At 47.1% G+C, this 18,148-nt stretch overlaps 1 protein-coding gene across 3 annotated transcripts in view; it reads right to left on the bottom strand.

The window, feature by feature from the left end:
* Positions 1 to 18,148, bottom strand: part of LOC124002653 (protein NDRG3-like) — a 58,885-nt gene that overhangs the window by 18,846 nt on the left and 21,891 nt on the right. Inside the window, exon 1 of one of the 3 annotated variants that reach the window (XM_046310242.1) lies at positions 96 to 444. The exons of the other annotated variants lie outside the window; for them this stretch is intronic. Coding sequence (XP_046166198.1) covers positions 96 to 146 — 51 coding nt within the window. The 5' untranslated portion in view covers positions 147 to 444. Of the gene's footprint in view, positions 1 to 95; positions 445 to 18,148 lie in introns of those variants that run through there. 3 annotated transcript variants of the gene reach the window in all.

Here is an 18,148-nt window from a genome sequence, read left to right as displayed (position 1 = left end):
CAGCCCCTCCCATAGAGCCAGGGTCTCTCTACCCAGACCCTGACCCAGCCCCGTGAAACTAAACCCAGCGAGGTGTGTCAGTCAGACGCACTCACCACTGCATTCCCAGAGCATGCGATCTGGTCCAGGTCCAGAATGGCTGACATGTTTCCCAGGCAGGAGAGGACTGTGTGCTGCTGGGAGCTTTAAAGATCTCCACAATGAGGGCGGGAGAGAGGGAGGGAGGCAGCGCAGGAGGGAGAGTGAGAGAGCAAGAGAGAGAGAGACAGAGAAAGAGAGAGAGCGATAGAGAGAGTGAGCGCAAGAGTGTAATGGGGAGTTAGAGAGACTAACTGCACCAGCTAGACCAGCAAGAGGGAAAGGAGATAGTGACAGAAAGGGTGAATTTTTTTATGAGAGTGGGAGGGATGGAAAAGATGCAGAGCGAGATTACGGGAGATAGAAGGAGACAGAGTGAGTGAGACTGCAATTTGCGATTGGTAAGCACAGCACATCCGTGCTTCCAGGGCTGTGTACCAGTTATTCTAATTGGATTTCAGCAGGTCAGGTGGGCAGAACGGGGGCGAGCTAGAGGAGAACAGGGGAGAGGGATGGGGGATGGATGGATTGATGGAGAGAGAGCGAGAGAGAAAGAAAGAGAGCGAGAGAGAGAGAAAGAGAGCGAGAGAGAGAGAGAGAAAAGAGAGAGAGGAGGGTATTAAGTGGAGGCATGCAGGCAACCCAGGAGACAAACAGCACTCTGATGTCACAGAGAGAGAGAGTGGTGCTGTAGAAGGGATGCTGACTTTGACGATTGACCGCTTCCTTCCAGTGAATTCTGCATCAGCTCAGCAGCAGCAGCGCTCTGAAATCAATGTCTGATCCTGATTCAATTTGTGGGCTAGAATTGGATTAAACACTATACCTGTCATCAATGAGCAACCAGGCTAATCATATGGAGATAAAATAATATATTCTTGTTGCAGAGTGAAAACTCAAATGGCAGTGGCAGTGAAACATCAAATTGCTGAAGGTATTTTGGGCTCTGAGGGAAGAAGGTCTGCATTGAATATCAATATGATCTCAGTCTTCTAATGCACCAATATGATTTTGTAACATCAGATTTTCCAGTAAGAAGACATTCAGTAATGATTTTGCTCAATAACGACTTCGCAATGAACCAGCTGTGACCCCATGGTCATCCAAAGAACCATCACCATGACGGGCTGCAAAAGAGAAATTTGTATCCAAAAGAGATTGACAAATGTCTATATTGCACCGTAATAACAATCCATGTTGCTCTAAATCACGTCTATGAGTGAGTGTGTGTGTATGCAAGCATTCACTGGAGTCAGTATATGTGAGAGAGTGGTGCATACAGAGATACACAGATCTTTCTCTGTAAACGTTTCTCCTTCTCTATCAAACCTGATAACCTTTTTTTCTTGTATTTTTATTTCACCTTTATTTAACCAGGTAGGATAGTTGAGATCAAGTTCTCATTTACAACTACGACCTGGCCAAGATAAAGCAAAGCAGTGCGATAAAAACAACAGCACAGAGTTACACATAAACAAACGTACAGTCAATAACACAAAATAAAAATCTATGTACAGTGTGTGCAAATGTAGAAGATTAGGCAGGTAAGGCAATAAATAGGCCTTAGAGGTGAAATAATTACAATTTAGCATTAACACTGCAGCGATAGATGTGCAGATGATGATGTGCAAGTAGAGATACTGGGCTGCAAAAGAGCAAGAAGATAAATAACAATATGGGGATGAGGTAGTTGGGTGTGCTATTTACAGATTGGCTGTGTACATGTACAGTTATCGGTGAGCTGCTCTGACAGATGATGCTTAAAGTTAGAGAGGGAGATATGGGCCGTGGGGTGAGACAGGGATGTAGCTTAAGCCCCACCCTCTTCAACATATATATCAACGAATTGGCGCGGGCACTAGAAATGTCTGCAACACCCAGCCTCACCCTACAAGAATCTGAAGTCAAATGTCTACTGTTTGCTGATGATCTGGTGCTTCTGTCACAAACCAAGGAGGGCCTACAGCAGCACCTAGATATTCTGCACAGATTCTGCCAGACCTGGGCCCTGACAGTGAATCTCAGTAAGACCAAAATAATGGTGTTCTAAAAAGGGTACAGTCACCAGGACCACATATACAAATTCCATCTAGACCCCGTTGCCCTAGAGCACAAAATAAACTATACATACCTAGGCCTAAACATCAGCGCCACAGGTAACTTCCACAAAGCTGTGAACGATCTGAGAGACAAGGCAAGAAGGGCATTCTATGCCCTCAAATGGAACATAAAATTCAACATACAAATTAGGATCTGGCTAAAAATACTTGAATCAGTCATACAACCCATTGCCCTTTATGGTTGTGAGGTCTGGGGTCCACTCACCAACCAAGATTTCACAAAATGGGACAAACACCAAATTGAGAGACTGCATGCAGAATTCTGCTAAAATATCATTTGCGTACAACGTAGAACACCAAATAATGCATGCAGAGCAGAATTAGGCCGATACCCAAAAAATGATCAAAATCCAGAAAAGAGCCGTTAAATTCTACAACCACCTAAAAGGAAGCGATTCCCAAACCTTCCATGACAAAGCCATCACCTACAGAAAGATGAACCTGGAGAAGAGTCCCCTAAGCAAGCTGGTCCTGGGGCTCTGTTCATAAACAGACCCCACAGAGTCCCAGGACAGCAACACAATTAGACCCAACCAAATCATGAGAAAACAAAGAGATAATTACTTGACACATTGGAAAGAATTAACAAAAAAACAGAGCAAACTAGAGTGATATTTGGCCCTAAACAGAGAGTACACAGTGGCAGAATACCTGACCACTGTGACTGACCCAAACTTAAGGAAAGCTTTGACTATGTACAGACTTAGTGAGCATAGCCTTGCTATTGAGAAAGGCCATCATAGGCAGACCTGGCCCTCAAGAGAAGACAGGCTATGTGCACACTGCCCACAAAATGAGGTGGGAACTGAGCTGCACTTCCTAACCTCCTGCCCAATGCATGACCATATTAGAGACACATACAGTATTTCCCTCAGAATACACAGATCCACAAAGAATTCGAAAACAAACCCAATTTTTATAAACTCCCATATCTACTGGGTGAAATTCCACAGTGTGTTATCACAGCAGCAAGATTTGTGACCTGTTGCCACAAGAAAAGGGCAACCAGTGAAGAACAAACACCATTGTAAATACAACCCATATTTATGCTTATTTATTTCCCTTGTGTACTTTAACCATTTGTACATTGTTACAACACTGTATATATACATAATATGAAATTTGTAATGTCTTTATTCTTTTGAAACTTCTGAATGTGTAATGTTTATTGTTCATTTTTATTGTTTATTTCACTTTTGTATATTATCTACCTCACTTGTTTTGGCAAAGTTAACATATGTTTCCATTGCCAATAAAGCCCCTTGAATTGAAATTGAATTGATAGAAGTCTCCAGCTTCAGTGATTTTGCAATTCGTTCCAGTCATTGCCAGCAGAGAACTGGAAGGAAAGGCGGCCAAAGGAAGTGTTGGCTTTGGCGATGACCAGTGAAATATACCTGCTGGAGCGCGTGCTACGGGTGGGTGTTGCTATGATGACCAGTTAGCTGAGATAAGGCGGGGTTTTACCTAGCAAAGACTTATAGATGACCTGGAGCCAGTGGGTTTGGTGACGAATATGTAGCAAGGGCCAGCCAACGAGAGCATACAGGTCGCAGTGGTGGGTAGTATATGGGGCTTTGGTGACAAAACGGATGGCACTGTGATGGACTACTGACTGGACTACATCCAGTTTGCTGAGTAGAGTGTTGGAGGCTATTATGTAAAATCGCCGAAGTCAAGGATCGGTAGGATAGTACATTTTACGAGGGTAAGTTTGGCAGCATGAGTAAAGGAGGCTTTGTTGCAAAATAGGAAGCAAATTCTAGATTAAATTTTGGGTTGGAGATGCTTAATGTGTGTTTGGAAGGAGAGATAACAGTCTAACCAGACACCTAGGTATTTGTAGTTGTCCACATATTCTAGGTCAGAACTGTCCAGTGTAGTGATGCTAGTCGGGCGGGCGGGTGTGGGCAGCAAATGGTTGAAGAGCATGTATTTAGTTTTACTAGCATTTAAAAGCAATTGGAGGCCACGGAAGGAGCGTTGTATGGCATTGAAGCTTGTTTGGAGGTTTGTTAACACAGTGTCCAAAGAAGGGCCAGATGTATACAGAATGGTGTCGTCTGCGTAGAGGTGGATCAGGGAATCGCCCGCAGCAAGAGCAACATCATTGATATATACAGAGAAAATAGTCTGCCCGAGAATTGAACCCTGTGGTACCCCCATAGACACTGCCAGAGGTCCAGACAACAGGCCCTCCAATTTGACACACTGAACTCTGTCTGAGAAGTAGTTGGTGAACCAGGCAAGGCAGACATTTGAGAAACCAAGGCTATTGTCACGCCTTGGTCATAGTTTTTTGTGTTTTCGTTATATATTTGGTCAGGCCAAGGTGTGACATGGGTTTAATGTTGTGTTTTGTATTGGGGATTTTGTAGGTATTGGGATTGCGGCTGAGTAGGGGTGTAGCATAGGTTGGCTGCCTGAGGCGGTTCTCAATCAGTCAGGTGATTCTCGTTGTCTCTGATTGGAAACCGTATTTAGGTAGCCTGGGTTTCGCTTTGTATTTAGTGGGCGATTGTTCCTGTCTCTGTGTAGTTTCACCAGATAGGCTGTAATTAGTTTTCACGTTCCGTTTGTTGTTTTGCATTTGTAGAGGTTATTTCATGTATCGCGATTGTTTCATTAAAGACATGAGTAACCATGTCCGCATTTCGGTCCGACTCTCTTTCGACAAACGAAGAATGCCGTTACAGCTATTGACTCTGCCTGATAAGAATGTGGTGATTGACAGAGTCGAAAGCCTTGGCCAGGTTGTTGAAGACGTCTGCACAGTACTGTCTTTTATCGATGGCGGTTATGATATTGTTTAGGACCTTGAGTGCAGCTGAGGTGCACCCCTGACCAGCTTGGAAACCAGATTGCATAGTGGAGAAGGTATGGTGGGATTCAAAATGGTCGGTGATCTGTTTGTTAAATTGGCTTTCAAAGATTTTTTAGAAAGGCAGGGTAGGATGGATATAGGTCTATAACAGTTTGGGTCTAGAGTGTCTTCCCCTTTGAAGAGGGGGATGAACTTGACAGCTTTCTCAGACAATGCGAAAGAGGGGTTGAACAATAGGGGCTGCAAAAATTTCGGCTGATAATTTTAGAAAGAGAGGGTCCAGATTGTCTAGCCCGGCTGATTTTTAGGGATCCAGCACTTGCAGCTCTTTCAGAACATCAGCTGTCTGGATTTGGGTGACGGAGAAGCGGGGGGAGGAGGAGGGCTTGGGCAAGTTACTGCAGGGGGTGCAGAGCTGTTGGCTGGGGTAGCCAGGTCGAAAGCATGGCCACCCTTAGACAAATGCTTATTGAAATTCTCAATTATTGTAGATTTATCGGTGGTGACAGTGTTACCTAGCCTCAGTGCAGTGGGCAGCTGGGAGGAGGTGCTCTTATTCCCCATGGACTTTACAATGTCCCAAAACTGTTTGGAATTAGTGCTACAGGATGCAAATATCTGTTTGAAAAAGCTAGCCTTAGCTTTCCTAACTGACTGTGGATATTGGTTCCTGACTTCCCTGAAAAGTTGCATATTGCAGGGGCTATTCGATGCTAATGCAGAACGCCACAGGATGTATTTGTGTTGGTCAAGGGCAGTCAAGTCTGGGGTGAACCAAGGGCTATATCTGTTCTTAGTTCTACATGTTTTGAATGGGGCATGCTCATTTAAGATGGTGAGGAAAGCAGTTTTAAAGAGCAACCAGGCATCCTCTACTGACAGGATGAGGTCAATATCCTTCCCGGATACCCGGGCCAGGTCGATTAGAAAGGCCTGCTTGCTGAAGTATTTTAGGGAGCGTTTGAAGATGATGAGTATGGTCGTTTGACCGCAGACCCATTACGGACGCAGGGTACGAGGCAGTGATCGCTGAGATCCTGGTTGAAAATAGCAGAGGTGTATTTAGAGGGCAAGTTGGTCAGGATGATATCTAAGAGGGTGCCCATGGTTACGAATTTAGGGTTGTACCTGGTAGGTTCCTTGATCATTTGTGTGAGATTGAGGGCATCTAGTTTAGATTGTAGGATGGACGGGGTGTTAAGCATATCCCAGTTTAGGTAACCTAACAGTACGAACTCTGAAGATAGATGGGGGGCAACCAATTCACATATGGTGTCCAAGGCACAGCTGAGGGCTGAAGGGGGTCTATAACAAGCGGCAACGGTGAGAGACTTGTTTCTGGAAAGGTGGATTTTTAAAATTAGAAGCTTGAACTGTTTGGGCACAGAGCTGGATAGTATGACAGAACTCTACAGGCTATATCTGCAGTAGATTGCAACTCTGCCCCCTTTGGCAGTTCTATCTTGTCTGAAAATGTTGTAGTTGGGGATGGACATTTCAGGATTTTGGTGGCCTTCCTAAACCAGGATTCAGACACGGCTAGGACATCAGGGATGGCAGATTGTTTTAAAGAAGTGAATAAAACAAATTTGGGGAGGATCCTTCTGATGTTAACATGCATGAAACCAAGTATTTTACAGTTACAGGAGTCAACAAATGAGAGTGCCTGGGGAATGGGAGTGGTGCTGGGGCTGCAGGGCTTGGGTTAACCTCCACATCACCAGAGGAACAGAGGAGGAGTAGGATAAGGGTACGGCTAAAGGCTATAGGAACTGGTCGTCTAGTGCGTTCGGAACAGAGAGTAAAAGGAGCATATTTCTGGGTGTGGAAGAATAGATTCAAGTCATAATGTACAGACAAGGAAGAGTATGGTAGGGTGTGAGTACAATGGAGGTAAACCTAAGCATTGAGTGATGATGAGAGAGGTTTTATCTCTAGAGGCAACAGTTAAGCCAGGTGAGATCACCACATGTGTGGAGGGTGGGACAAAAGGGATATTGGTCAGGGCTTTGAGCTCTACAGTGAAATAAGATAATAATCACTAACCAAAACAGCAATAGACAAGGCATATTGACATTAGAGAGAGGCATGTGTAGCCAAGTGATCATAGGGTTCAGAGAGTAGCGATAGGTGAGCCAGGGAGCCAATTCAGTAGTCGCAACTACGCTAGGCGAGCTGGAGACAAGGCGATTCAGACAGCTAGCGGGCCGGGGCTAGCAGATGGGCCTTCGGCAATGTCGCAATGGAAGAGCCTGTTGAAACCACCTCGGACGATTACGTTGGCAGACCAGTCGTGATGGACTGGCTGGGCTCTGTGTTGGCAGTAAAGGGTCCAGGGAAATTAACAAAAGAGGTATTGTAGCCCAATAATTAACTGGTGGACCTCTTCGACTAGCCGGGAGATGGGAGTAGCCACTAGCCAGCTGCAATGATCCGGTGTAAAGGTTCAGAGCTTGCGATAGGAATCCAGAGATGTGGTAGAGAAAAAGCTGTCCGATATGCTCTGGGTTGACTACTAGCTAGTAGCTAGTTAGCTGGCTAGCTGCTGATGGGGGTTCCGGTTCTAAAGTATAAAAATAGCAGATCCGTACCACATTGGGTGAGGTGGGTTGCAGGCTATATTCAGCCCGTAGATGGAAAGTGAGATTTAAATCAATTTTAAAAAATTAGGAAAACTATATTTACACGGGACAAGACAAAACACATATCCGACTGCGACGCCATATTGGAATTTTGATTCTTCATAATAGCCACCCTTGGCACACGCTTGGCATTCTCTCAACCAGCTTCATGAGGTAGTCACCTGGAAAGCATTTCAATTAACAGGTGTTGTTAAAAGTTAATTTGTGGAATTACTTTCCTTCTTAATGCATTTGAGCCAATCAGTTGTGTTGTGACAAGGTAGGGGTGGTATACAGAAGATAGCTCTATTTGGTAATAGACCAAGTCCATATTATGGCAAGAACAGCTCAAATAAGCAAAGAGAAACCACAGTCCATCATTACTTTAAGACATGAAGGTCAGTCAATACAGAACATTTCAAGAACATTGAACGTTTCTTCAAGTGCAGTCACAAAAACCATCAAACGCTATGATGAAACTGGCTCTCATGAGGACCGCCACAGGAATGGAAGACCCAGAGTTACCTCTGCTGCAGAGGATACGTTCATTAGAGTTACCTGTCTCTCATGAGGACCGCCACAGGAATGGAAGACCCAGAGTTACCTCTGCTGCAGAGGATACGTTCATTAGAGTTACCTGTCTCTCATGAGGACCGCCACAGGAAAGGAAGACTCAGAGTTACCTCTGCTGCAGAGGATACGTTCATTACAGTTACCTGGCTCTCATGAGGACCGCCACAGGAAAGGAAGACCCGGAGTTACCTTTGCTGCAGAGGATACGTTCATTACAGTTACCAGCCTCAGAAATTGCAGCCCAAATAAATGCTTCACAGAGTTCAAGTAACAGACACATCTCAACATCAACTGTTCAGAGACAGCGTGAATCAGGCCTTCATGGTCGAATTGCAATGAAACAACTACTAAAGGACACCAATCAGAAGAAGAGACTTGATTGGGCCAAGAAACATGAGCAATGGACATTAGAATGGTGGAAATCTGTCCTTTGGTCTGAGGAGTCCAAATTTGAGATTTATAGTTCTAACCGCATTGTGTTTGTGAGACGCAGAGTGTGTAAACAGATGATCCCTGCATGTGTGGTTCTCACCATGAAGCATGGAGGAGGAGGTGTGATGTGTGGGAGTGCTTTGCTGGTTACACACACGGTCAGTTATTTATTCGGAATTCAAGGCACACTTAACCAGCATGGATACCACAGAATTCTGCAGTGATACGCCATCTCATCTGGTTTGCGCTTAGTGGGACTATCATTTGTTTTCGACAGGATGTGCAAAGGTAACTGAACTAAATTACTATCGGCCCGTAGCACTTACTTCTGTCATCATGATGTGCTTTCAGAGACTAGTCAAGGATCATATCACCTCTACCTTATCTGTCACCCTCGACCCACTTCAATTTGCTTACTACTTCAATAGATCCACAGACGATGCAATCGTCATCACATTGCACACTGCCCTATCCCACCTGGATAAGAGGAATACCTATGTAAGAATGCTGTTCATTGACTATAGCTCAGCATTCAACACCATAGTACCCTCCATGCTCATCATCAAGCTCGAGGCCCTGGGTCTGAACCCCACCCTGTGCAACTGGGTCCAGGACTTCCTGACAGGCCGCCCCCAGGTGGTGAAGGTAGGAAACAACACCTCCACTTCGCTGATCCTCAACACTTGGGCCCCACAAGGATGCATGCTCAGCCCCCTCCTGTACTCCCTGTTCACCCATGACTGTGTGGGCAAGCACGCCTCTAACTCAATCATTCCAAGATGGCGTAGCAGTAAATCGTCCTGTCGTGTTGTGTCCCTTGTATATATATCGTTTCTTTTTCGTTTTTACATATTTTTCTTCGCATATCTCTTTAAAAACATTTTTCTAAACCTAAGCTTCCAAATATTCTCCTGCAACCCGCCTCACCCAATGTAGCTATTTTTCCTAAAGTACTTATATTTACTTCGGAACCGGAACACCTCAACTGAAGCTAGCCAGCTAACCACCAGCTATGCTAGCGGCCTTCAGCTAACCGGTCATCAGCTAACCTTTAGCTCGGAAAGCTCTCGCCAGTTCGAACAACGCGACTCTAACCAGAGCATAACGGACCTATTTATTTTTCATCCCCGGATTCCCACTGCAAACGGAACATTTTTCAGCTGGATCTTCACAACTAGCTATCTAGCTAAACAGCAACCCCGGATGATTACTCCTGGCTAGAGTTTCCACCCACATAGCTGGAAGCTAGCCCGGCCAGAGCACCTGTGCTACCACCGTAGCATACTCCTGGGCTACAATACCCGGGCCCACAACCGGTCACTGGACCCATATTTACTTTCTATCTCTTTTCGATTTTTAATTTGTTTATACCTTCCGGAAACCTGCCTCACCCAATGTGATACGGAATCGCTATTATTTAAATTTTTAGAACACACTCAAGAACCTCCAGAAGCTAACCAGCTAACTAGCTACAAGCTATTTAGTCATTGTTAGTTTTTTTAACCTGGATAACACTCGCCAGTCCAGCTTCCCTGCCCCATCCACCGCTGCCCCCTGGACACTGATCTCTTGGCTACATAGCTGATGCACGCTGGACTGTCCATTAATCACGGTACTCCATTCGGCTTGTTTGTTTTATCTGTCGGCCCCGTTGCCTAGTCATCGCCATTTTACCTGCTGTTGTTGTGCTAGCTGATTAGCGGTTGTTGTCTCACCTACTGTTTTAGCTAGCTTTCCCAATTCAACACTTGTGATTACTGTATGCCTCGCTGTATGTCTCTCTCAAATGTCAATATGCCTTGTATACTGCTGTTCAGGTTAGTTATCATTGTTTTAGTTCACAATTTTGCCACTAGTTCCACTCTTCATACCCCTGATACCTCCTTTGTCCCACCTCCCACACATGCGGTGACCTCACCCATTACAACCAGCATGTCCAGAGATACAACCTCTCTCATCATCACCCAGTGCCTGGGCTTACCTCCGCTGTACCCGCACCCCACCATACCCCTGTCTGCACATTATGCCCTGAATATATTCTACCATGCCCAGAAACCTGCTCCTCTTATTCTCTGTCCGCAACGCTCTAGGCGACCAGTTTTGATAGCCTTTAGCCGCACCCTCATACTACTCCTTCTCTGTTCCGCGGGTGATGTGGAGGTAAACCCAGGCCCTGCATGCCCCAGGCACTCTCATTTGTTGACTTCTGTGATCGAAAAAGCCTTGGTTTCATGCATGTCAACATCAGAAGCCTCCTCCCGAAGTTTGTTTTACTCACTGCTTTAGCACACTCTGCTAACCCTGATGTCCTTGCCGTGTCTGAATCCTGGCTCAGGAAGGCCACCAAAAATTCAGAGATTTCCATACCCAACTATAACATCTTCCGTCAAGATAGAACTGCCAAAGGGGGAGGAGTTGCAGTCTACTGCAGAGATAGCCTGCAAAGTAATGTCATACTTTCCAGGTCCATACCCAAACAGTTCAAACTACTAATTTTGAAAATGACTATCTCCAGAAATAAGTCTCTCACTGTTGCCGCCTGCTTACCGACCCCCCTCAGCTCCCAGCTGTGCCCTGGACACCATTTGTGAATTGATCGCCCCCCATCTAGCTTCAGAGTTTGTTCTGTTAGGTGACCTAAACTGGGATATGCTTAACACCCCGGCAGTCCTACAATCTAAGCTAGATGCCCTCAATCTCACACAAATCATCAAGGAACCCACCAGATACAACCCTAACTCTGTAAACAAGGGCACCCTCATAGACGTCATCCTGACCAACTGGCCCTCCAAATACACCTCCGCTGTCTTCAACCAGGATCTCAGCGATCACTGCCTCATTGCCTGTATCCGCTACGGAGCCGCAGTCAAACGACCACCCCTCATCACTGTCAAACGCTCCCTAAAACACTTCTGTGAGCAGGCCTTTCTAATCGACCTGGCCCGGGTATCCTGGAAGGACATTGACCTCATTCCGTCAGTTGAGGATGCCTGGTCATTCTTTAAAAGCAACTTCCTCACCATTTTAGATAAGCATGCTCCGTTCAAAAAATGCAGAACTAAGAACAGATACAGCCCTTGGTTCACTCCAGACCTGACTGCCCTCGACCAGCACAAAAACATCCTGTGGCGGGTCCCCGCGATATGCAACTGTTCAGGGAAGTCAGGAACCAATACACGCAGTCAGTCAGGAAAGCTAAGGCCAGCTTCTTCAGGCAGAAGTTTGCATCCTGTAGCTCCAACTCCAAAAAGTTCTGGGACACTGTGAAGTCCATGGAGAACAAGAGCACCTCCTCCCAGCTGCCCACTGCACTGAGGCTAGGTAACACGGTCACCACCGATAAATCCATGATTATCGAAAACTTCAAAAAGCATTTCTCAACGGCTGGCCATGGCTTCCGCCTGGCTACTCCAACCTCGGCCAACAGCTCTGCCCCCCCCCAGCTTCTCGCCCAAGCCTCTCCAGGTTCTCCTTTACCCAAATCCATATAGCAGATGTTCTGAAAGAGCTGCAAAACCTGGACCCGTACAAATCAGCTGGGCTTGACAATCTTGACCCTCTATTTCTGAAACTATCCGCCGCCATTGTCGCAACCCCTATTACCAGCCTGTTCAACCTCTCTTTCATATCGTCTGAGATCCCCAAGGATTGGAAAGCTGCCGCAGTCATCCCCCTCTTCAAAGGGGGAGACACCCTGGACCCAAACTGTTACAGACCTATATCCACCCTGCCCTGCCTATCTAAGGTCTTCGAAAGCCAAGCCTACAAACAGGTCACTGACCATCTCGAATCCCACCGTACCTTCTCCGCTGTGCAATCTGGTTTCCGTGCCGGTCACGGGTGCACCTCAGCCACACTCAAGGTACTAAATGATATCATAACCGCCATCGATAAAAGACAGTACTGTGCAGCCGTCTTCATCGACCTGGCCAAGTCTTTCGACTCTGTCAATCACCATATTCTTATCGGCAGACTCAGTAGCCTCGGTTTTTCGGATGACTGCCATGTCTGGTTTACCAATTACTTTGCAGACAGAGTTCAGTGTGTCAAATCGGAGGGCATGCTGTCCGGTCCTCTGGCAGTCTCTATGGGGGTGCCACAGGTTTCAATTCTCGGGCCGACTCTTTTCTCTGTATATATCAATGATGTTGCTCTTGCTGCGGGCGATTCCCTGATCCACCTCTACGCAGACGACACCATTCAATATACTTTCGGCCCGTCATTGGACACTGTGCTATCTAACCTCCAAACGAGCTTCAATGCCATACAACACTCCTTCCGTGGCCTCCAACTGCTCTTAAACGCTAGTAAAACCAAATGCATGCTTTTCAACCGATCGCTGCCTGCACCCGCTTGCCCGACTAGCATCACCACCCTGGATGGTTCCGACCTTGAATATGTGGACATCTATAAGTACCTAGGTGTCTGGCTAGACTGCAAACTCTCCTTCCAGACTCATATCAAACATCTCCAATCGAAAATCAAATCAAGAATCGGCTTTCTATTCCGCAACAAAGTCTCCTTCACTCACGCCGCCAAGATTACCCTAGTAAAACTGACTATCCTACCGATCCTCGACTTCGGCGATGTCATCTACAAAATGGCTTCCAACACTCTACTCAGCAAACTGGATGCAGTTTATCACAGTGCCATCCGTTTTGTCACTAAAGCACCTTATACCACCCACCACTGCGACTTGTATGCTCTAGTCGGCTGGCCCTCGCTACATATTCGTCGCCAGACCCACTGGCTCCAGGTCATCTACAAGTCCATGCTAGGTAAAGCTCCGCTTTATCTCAGTTCACTGGTCATGATGGCAACACCCATCCGTAGCACGCGCTCCAGCAGGTGTATCTCACTGATCATCCCTAAAGCCAACATCTCATTTGGCCGCCTTTCGTTCCAGTACTCTGCTGCCTGTGACTGGAACGAATTGCAAAAATCGCTGAAGTTGGAGACTTTTATCTCCCTCACCAACTTCAAACATCTGCTATCTGAGCAGCTAACCGATCGCTGCAGCTGTACATAGTCTATTGGTAAATAGCCCACACATTTTCACCTACCTCATCCCCATACTGTTTTTATTTATTTACTTTTCTGCTCTTTTGCACACCAATATCTCTACCTGTATATGACCATCTGATCATTTATCACTCCAGTGTCAATCTGCAAATTTGTAATTATTCGCCTACCTCCTCATGCCTTTTGCACACATTGTATATAGACTCCCCTTTTTTTCTACTGTGTTATTGACTTGTTAATTGTTTACTCCATGTGTAACTCTGTGTTGTCTGTTCACACTGCTATGCTTTATCTTGGCCAGGTCGCAGTTGCAAATGAGAACTTGTTTTCAACTAGCCTACCTGGTTAAATAAAGGTTAAATAAAAAAATATATATAAAAAATCAAGTTTGCAGACGACACAACAGTAGTAGGCTTGATTAACAACACTGACGAGACAGCCTACAGGGAGGAGTTGAGGGCTCTGGGAGTGTGAGGCCAGGAAAATAACCACTCGATGTCAACAAAACAAAGGAGATGATTGTGGACTTCAGGAAACAGCAGAGGGAGCATCCCTTTATCCACATTGATAGGACTGCAGTGGAGAAGGTGGAATGCTTCAAGTTCCTCGGCGTACACATCACTGACAAACTGAAATGGCCCCCCCACACAGACAGTGTGGTGAAGAAGGCGCAACAACTTCAACTTCAAGAGGCTGAAGAAATTTGGCTTGGCAAACCCTCACAACATTTTACAGATGCACAATTGAGAGCATCCTATCAGGCTGTATCGCCGCTTGGTGGTGCGGTCTGCCCAACACATCACTGTGAGCAAACTACCTGCCCTCCAGGACACCTACAGCACCTGATGTTACAGGAAGGCCAAAAAGATCATCAAGGACAACAACCACCCAATCCACTGCCTGTTCACCCCGCTATCATCCAGAAGGTGAGGTCAGTACAGGTGCATCAAAGCTGGGACAGAGAGACTGAAAAATAGCTTCCATCTCAAGGCCATCACTGTTAAATAGCCATCACTAGTACATTAGAGGCTGCTGCCTATATACATAGACTTGAAATCACTGGCCACTTTAATTAACGGAACACTAGCCACTTTAATAATGTTTACATTTCTTGCATTACTCATCTCATATGTATATAATGACACAAATATTAATTTCCACAAAGTTTGCTGCTTCAGTGTCTTTAAATATTTTGGCAGATGTTACTATGGAATACTGTAGTATATTTACAAGAATTTCATAAGTGTCAAGAGGCTTTTATTGACAATTACAATGTCAATTACATTTTTTTTCTTTTTTTTCTACTGTGTTATTGACTTGTTTATTGTTTACTCCATGTGTAACTCTGTGTTGCTGCCAGTTCACACTGCTATGCTTTATCTTGGCCAGGTCGCAGTTGTAAATGAGAACTTGTTCTCAACTAGCCTACCTGGTTAAATAAAGGTGAAATCAAATAAATTAAAAACATGAAGTTGATGAAAAAAGCCAATATTTGCAGTTCTGACCCTTCTTTTTCAAGACCTCTGCAATCCACCCTGGCATGTTGTCAATTAACTTCTGGGCCACACCCTGACTGATGGCAGCCCATTCATGCATAATCAATGCTTGGAGTTTGTCAGAATATGTGGGTTTTAATTTGTCCACTCGCCTATTGAGGATTGACCAAAAGTTCTCAATGGGATTAAGATCTGGGTAGTTTCCTGGCCATGGACCAAAAATATTGATGTTTTGTTCCCCGAACCACTTAGTTATCACTTTTGCCTTATGGCAAAGGTGCTCCATCATGCTGGAAAAGGCATTGTTCGTCACCAAACTGTTCCTGGATGGTTGGGAGAAGTTGCTCTCGGAGGATGTGTTGGTACCATTCTTTATTCATGGCTGTGTTCTTAGGCAAAATTATGAGTGTGCCCACTCCCTTGGCTGCGAAGTAACCCCACACATGAATTGCCTCAGGATGCTTTACTGTTGGCATGACACAGGACTGATGTCTGCCTTCGATTAATTGCTTTACAACTCTCTCTTTCCCCACCTCTTTTGACCTTACCCTTTCCCAATCCCCTCCAACTCACAAGGAAAAAACACTTGATCTCATTTTTACTAGAGGCTGCTCACCTCCTAATCACACTGCAACCCCCCTCCAGGTCACTGATCAATACTTTGTTTCCTTTTCTGACTCCCTTTCCTCCTACCCTACCCAGATGGTCATGCACTGTCACAATCTTCGCTCTCTCCCTCCCACTACTCTTTCCTCTTCTATCCTATCATCTCGCCCTTCTGCTAAATCCTTCTCCCTCCTATCTCCAAATTCTGGGTCTTCGACCCTACTCTCCTCCCTTTCCACATCCTATGACTCGCACTGTCCCCTTTCCTCCAAGCCGGCGCGGCCCTCCCCTCCTTCTCCGTGGCTGAGTGACTCATTGCAAACTTACAGAACAGGGCAGCTGAGCGAAAATTTTGGAAAACTATACTTCCGGGGGACCTATCATCCTTTCACTCCCTCCTCTCTACCGTCTCTTACTCTGTATTCACTACTTTCTATCACTCTAAATGTCATACCTTCTACCTCTAACCATAGGAAACTCTTTTCCACCTTCTCCTTCATCCTTAATCCCCCTCCCTCCTCTCTCTCTGCAGATGACTTTGCCAACCACTTTGAAACGACATCCGCTTCTCATTCAATCAGCCTATTGAGTCCACTGGTCCCACTCACACAGACGTACCCTACGCCTTGACCTCTTTTTCCCCTCTCTCTCCAGAAGAAATCCTGTGTCTTAGTGAGATCTGGCCGCCCAACAACCTGCCTGCTCGACTACAATTCCTCACTTCCCTCATCAACCTCTTCCCTGACCAATGGCTGCATCCCCTCTGACTTCCAAATGGCCCGAGTCGCTCCCCTCCTCAAAAAAACAACAAGACTCATTTGACGTCAAAAACTATAGACCCCCCCCCAAAAAAGGTGCGGACTCCGGCCGCAAAACTTAAACCCATAGGGGAGGGTCCGGGTGGGCATCTGTCCGCGGGGGCGGCTCTGGCGCGGGACGTGGACCCCACTCCATCATAGTCTTGGCCCACTTAATTGGCGCCTTTGGAGTGGCGACCCACGCCGCCGATCTCGGACTGGGGACCCTTGCAGCGGGCCCTGAATAGACGGGAGTCTCCGGCAGAGCCGGACAGGCGTGAGACTCCAGGCAGTGCCGGGGTGAATGGCGACTCTGGCAGTGCCGGGGTGAAGGGCGACTCTGGCAGTGCCGGGGTGAAGGGCGACTCTGGCAGTGCCGGGGTGAAGGGCGACTCTGGCAGTGCCGGGGTGAATGGCGACTCTGGCAGTGCCGGAGTGAATGGCGACTCTGGCAGTGCCGGAGTGAATCTGGCAGTGCCGGAGTGAAGGGCGACTCTGGCAGTGCAGGGGTGAAGGGCGACTCTGGCAGTGCCGGGGTGAAGGGCGACTCTGGCAGTGCCGGGGTGAAGGGCGACTCTGGCAGTGCCGGAGTGAAGGGCGACTCTGGCAGTGCCGGAGTGAAGGGCGACTCTGGCAGTGCCGGACAGATGGGCGGCTCTGGCAGCTCCGGACAGACGGGAGAACCTGGAGTGAGGAGACGGAGAGACAGCCTGTTGTGTGTGGCTGCCACAGGACCCACCAGGCTGGGGAGAGCTACAGGAGGCCTGGTGCATGGAAGAGGCACCGGATGGACCGGGCTGTGGGGGAGCACTGGAGCTCTGGTGCGCAGCCTTGGCACCACTCCTCCAGGCTGGATGACCCCTTTAGCCCGGACCCTCCAGAATGCAGGCACAGGTTGAACTGGGCTGTGGGTGAGCACTGGAGATATGGTGCATACCACTTGCACCTCTCCCTTAGGCTCAATGCCCACATTCGCCCGGCACGGAGCCACAGCATGCAGCGCAGGATACCCTGGGCCTGAAACGGCATACCGGAGACGCTAAGCTGGCACAGCTGGCACAACACGCCCTGGCTGGATGCCCACTCTCGCATGGCACTTGCGGGGGGCTGGCCTATAGCGCAGCGGGCTATGAGCGCATACTGGCGAAACCGTGCGCTTGATCGCATTACATGGTGCCTGACCAGTACTACGCTTCTTCCGGTAAGCACGGGGAGTTGGCTCAGATCTATCGCCTGACTCCGCCAATCTCCCCGTGTGCCTCCCCCCTCTCGTGCCTGTTGCCCTGCCTTACCTCATATCACCGCCGCTCAGCTCTCGCTGCCTCCAGATCTTCCTTGGGGCGGCAATATTCCCCAGCCTGTTCCCAGGGTCCCTTGCCTTCCAGTATCTCCTCCCAAGTCAAAGAGTCCAGAACCCTCTGCTCCGGGTTACCACACTGCTTGGTCCTTTGGTGGTGGGTAGTTCTGTAACGGTTTTCCTCCTCTTCTGAGGAGGAGTAGGAAAGATCGGACCAATGCGCAGCGTGTTAAGTGTCCATATTTTAGTGAAATAAAACCGAACACTGAATACAAAAAGAAC

The sequence above is a fragment of the Oncorhynchus gorbuscha genome, linkage group LG18 (genome assembly GCF_021184085.1).
Source record: "Oncorhynchus gorbuscha isolate QuinsamMale2020 ecotype Even-year linkage group LG18, OgorEven_v1.0, whole genome shotgun sequence".
In the NCBI taxonomy this organism is placed as follows: Eukaryota; Metazoa; Chordata; class Actinopteri; order Salmoniformes; family Salmonidae; genus Oncorhynchus; species Oncorhynchus gorbuscha.
Note: the sequence above shows the minus strand (reverse complement) of the source record. Positions and strands in the feature narration are given on the sequence as shown.